The sequence below is a fragment of the Taurulus bubalis genome (genome assembly GCF_910589615.1).
Source record: "Taurulus bubalis genome assembly, chromosome: 10".
In the NCBI taxonomy this organism is placed as follows: domain Eukaryota; kingdom Metazoa; phylum Chordata; class Actinopteri; order Perciformes; family Cottidae; genus Taurulus; species Taurulus bubalis.
Window position 1 is genome coordinate 26872014 of NC_136598.1, and position 4761 is coordinate 26876774.

General features: G+C 47.5%; 1 protein-coding gene across 1 annotated transcript in view; it reads right to left on the reverse strand.

Moving 5' to 3' along the window:
* phldb1b (pleckstrin homology-like domain, family B, member 1b) overlaps window positions 1-3525 on the reverse strand; it is a 55862-nt gene extending 52337 nt beyond the window's left edge. Inside the window, exons 1-2 of the mRNA XM_079224942.1 lie at window positions 3299-3525; window positions 2090-2191 (exon numbers count right to left, since the gene is read on the reverse strand). Coding sequence (XP_079081068.1) covers window positions 2090-2191; window positions 3299-3334 — 138 coding nt within the window. The 5' untranslated portion in view covers window positions 3335-3525. The remainder of the gene's footprint in view (window positions 1-2089; window positions 2192-3298) is intronic.
* Window positions 3526-4761: the final 1236 nt, after the last annotated feature.

Sequence of the window (4761 nt, forward strand, 5' to 3'; positions counted from 1 at the left end):
TTCTGTTTTTCAGAGAATAAAGTAAATAAACATGCTCACGGCGGCCATGTTGGTTGTTTATGTTCACTGTTTTGGGATCCTTTTCTCAAATCCAGTTTTTACCAACCGAAGCTTCACGAGAAAAAGAAACACAATCACAGGTTTTATATGAACTGCTCCACACGCACACACACACACACACACACACACACACACACACACACACACACACACACACACACACACACACACACACACACACACACACCCCTCCCTGAGTGCCTGATGGGATTGTCAGACCTGCAGGTGGGAAACACAGACAGCCGATCTCCGGCTCGGTCTAATTACTGACTCTGATTGAAGGTTCCTGCTTCACATGCTGTAAACACAACCGACACACACACACACACACACACACACACACACACACACACACACACACACACACACAGCTGTTCATCATCCACGGAGGCTTTGAGCTAGAGTGGTGACATTTAACGTCAATGGATGCTGTTATCAGAAGAAGAGAGCGCTCACTGTGAGTGAGCTGGAAACACTGATAACATCTCTCTCTCTCTGTCTCTCTCTCTCTCTCTCTCTCTCTCTCTCTCTCTCTCTCTTCTCTTCTTCCATCCAAGCACCAACATCCGGTGTTGATGAAGCCAAACACTGTAGTTCATCAAACGGACACTCGAGGCTCTAAAAGCGAGTCAATCCCCATGTTTTATATCACTCTCCCACTTAAATTATATCAAGGCTAAAGGGCATTTCACACACAGCTGCATTCTCTCTCCTGACCACCAGGGGGCGACACTTTAAGGAATTAGCTGCTCATTCTTTTCGGTAAGTACATTACAACAAGCATGTTTTCCAAGACGATGACCAAAAACCAAAATGAACAGAAAACCAATTGACGACTTACAGAAACCAAGATAGCGATGGCCAGAAACCAAGATGGGGACAGATAGAAACCAAGATGGCGATGGACAGAAACCAAGATGGCGACTAACAGAAACCAAGATGACGATGGACAGAAACCAAGATGGCAACGGACAGAAACTAAGATGGCGACAGACAAAACCAAGATGGCGACTAACAGAAACCAAGATGGCGATGGCCACAAACCAAGATGGGGACAGATAGAAACCAAGATGGCGACGGACAGAAACCAAGATGGCGACTAACAGAAACCAAGATGACGATGGACAGAAACCAAGATGGCAACGGACAGAAACCAAGATGGCGACTAACAGAAACCAAGATGGCGATGGCCACAAACCAAGATGGTAACAGACAGAAACCAAGATGGCGACGGACAGAAACCAAGATGGCAATGGATAGAAACCAAGATAACGACGGACAGAAACCAAGATAGCGACTAACAGAAACCAAGATGGCGATGGCCACAAACCAAGATGGTAACGGACAGAAACCAAGATGGCGATGGACAGAAACCAAGATGGCAACGACTTAAAACCAAGATGGCAACAGAGAGAAACCAAGATGACGATGGGCAGAAACCAAGATGGCAACGGATAGAAACCAAGATGGCGACGGACAGAAACCAAGATGACGACGGATAGAAACCAAGATGACGATGGGCAGAAACCAAGATGGCAACGGATAGAAACCAAGATGGCGACGGACAGAAACCAAGATGACGACGGATAGAAACCAAGATAACGATGGGCAGAAACCAAGATGGCAACGGATAGAAACCAAGATGGCGACGGATAGAAATCAATATGACGACTGACAGAAACCAAGATGACGACTGACAGAAACCAAGATGACGACTGACAGAAACCAAGATGACGACTGACAGAAACCAAGATGCCGATGGACAGAAACAAGATGGTGACGGACAGAAATCAATATGACGACTGACATAAACCAAGATGACGACGGACAGAAACAAGATGGTGACGGACAGAAACCAAGATGACGACGGACAGAAACCAAGATGGCGACGGCCAAATTGTAGAATTTGAGGCTTCAAATAGGCAGTCCACAAACCAACGGGTGACGTCACGGTGATGACGTCCACTTCCTACACAGTCTGTGCTCCACGTCCCACCTCCCCCCCCCCCCCCCCCAAAGACACACTCACCTGCAACACCTGGTGGGTTTGTCGTCCACACTCGGGCATGTTCCTGTTCAGGCGGTCCATGTCCACTGAGCTGTCCACGGCTCCCTGAGACACATGAAGATCCTGAGGGAGGAAGTGAGATCGTGATGTTAGCGACGAGTCGTCACGGGTGACGACAACGTTACAGCATCCAGATGTTGTGCGTTTTCTGGTCAGAAATGTTACCGCATTTAGTGGAATTCCCCCTCCCCACTCTGCCTGCACACTAATGTGTGTGGTTCATGCTGTCAGCACACACACACACACACACACACACACACACACACACACACACACACACACACACACACACACACACACATACACACACACACGCAAACAGATGGTAGACAGTATTTAGCAACACACTGAGGAAGTGACACACTTAAAACACGCACACGCATCTAAATCTCTTGGTCGTTCACACATTCAGTGGAAATCCGCCACCTTGGCTGTGCTTTTGTCTCTCAGTCTTTATGAAAACACACACACACACACACACACACACACACACACACACACTCTCTGACAACACACACACACACACACCGTGCCCAAATCCCATGAATTCCTCCCTCCTTACTCACTCATTTTGGGGTATTTCCATCCAGTCAGCACTGAGCAAACAGCTATAAATATATTGTGTGTCTATATCGGTCTCTGTGTTAAGAGGCCAGGTTCTGGTGCAGAAAAGTGGAATGTGAGAGTCTCTATTGAGATGAGAGGAGCCTGTGGTTGTGAGGAAGCACGTAAAAACCACACGGAGCGGTTAGAAAACACTCAATTATAGCAATCACTGAGGATCAGAGGGGACCCGGAGACATTTGCGCGCCTAAGATGTTGTGCGGCGGGGATGGAAAGTGTGTTTGTGATGAGCTCTGCCTGCAGGAACACAATAACACACTCGGCAACATGTCGTGTTTGCTCTCCTGACAGACCCGTGAAGCGATGTGCAGTCAGCCGCGGGGACGCCTCCAACAGCCAACCACCACATCATCAGCCAGAAAATAAAAACAAATGTTGAGTCTGGAAAACACTTTCTGTGCAGCGAGGAACTCTCGGAGCCAGAAGCAGCGAGAAGTCTGCAAACTACAAACGCTTTCCCTCCAGCCAGCTTATTATTATTATTGTTATTGTTATTATTATAATACGGTCCACGTGTCCTCTGTTGTCTCTCAGTATGAGCGTTACCTTCCTCCAGTTGTCCAGCACATGCACAGCCTCCATGGCAAAGGGTCGCTCCTCCGGACTCGCTCCTCTCAGCGTGAACTTGAAGGACCAGGACACGTCTGAGGCCCACACAGACCCACACAGACCCACACAGACCCACACAGACACACACAGACCCACACAGACCCACACAGACCCACACAGACCCACACAGACCCACACAGACCCACACAGACCCACACAGACCCACAACAGACACACACAGACCCACACAGACCCACACAGACACACAACAGACACACACAGACACACACAGACCCACACAGACCCACACAGACACACAACAGACACACACAGACACAGCTCTTTGTCGACTCCTGTTTCAGGAGCTGGACCTGTTGCTGCTTGCTCCTCTAAACTAAGACCTGCATTCCTGACTGAAGTCCCAGATAACAGAGACGTGTGTGTGTGTGTGTGTGTGTGTGTGTGTGTGTGTGTGTGTGTGTGTGTGTGTGTGTGTGTGTGTGTGTGTGTGTGTGTGTGTGTAAGTGAAGATCAAAAGACAGGAGAAGAAGAAGAAGAAGAAGAAGAAGAAGAAGAAGAAGAAGAAGAAGGAGGAGGAGGAGGAGGAGGAGGAGGAGGAGGAAAGAGGAAGGGAAGAAGAGAGAGTGATGACTGATGTTTGATCAAAATAAAGCTGAAAGAATAAAAGTGTTGAAAGAGGAAGGAGGCGCTCTGTGAATGCACCACTGTGCAGCTTCCACTGTAAATAAACAATAAAGTTTGTGCTTTTGTTTATTTCGTGCAGAAACGCTGAACAGATTAAAAGCGCTGACTGCAACACTTCTGTCCCGAAATAGGTCGTTGAAGATTTGGCAATTAGCTCCCTTGAAACATGCATGACTTCAAAAGGTGTAATTGGGCCTAAAACTTCAAGTCCAGTCAAGTTTCATCTGCTGCTCAGGAGTCAGACATTAAGAATCACGTCGTTCGTTTGGCTTGAACCAAATTCATGTGGTCACATTGTTTTTTAAGAGCCCGCCCTCTAACAGACAGCGTCCAATGACGGCCTCTCAGGTGGTTCTGAGTCACGTTAGGCTTATAGAGCTACGTTTGAAAATCAGAGCATCTATTGAGTCCACACGGCTCTCAACATGGCGACAGCTGAGCCAACGGCTTGCAGCTAACTGTGCTAATAGAACTAAAAGAGCTGACAACACTAACAACAGTAACAGCGGTAACAAAGCTAACAGCGCTAATAGAGCTAACAACACTAACAACAGTAACAGCGGTAACAAAGTTAACAGCGCTAATAGAGCTAACAGCACTAACAACGCTAGCAAAGCTAACAACATTAACGGCGGTAACAGATCTAACAGCACTAAAAGAGCTAACAGCACTAACAACAGTAACAGCGGCAACAGAGCTAACAACATTAACAACGCTAGCAGAGCTAACAACATTAACAGCTCTAACTAACAGTG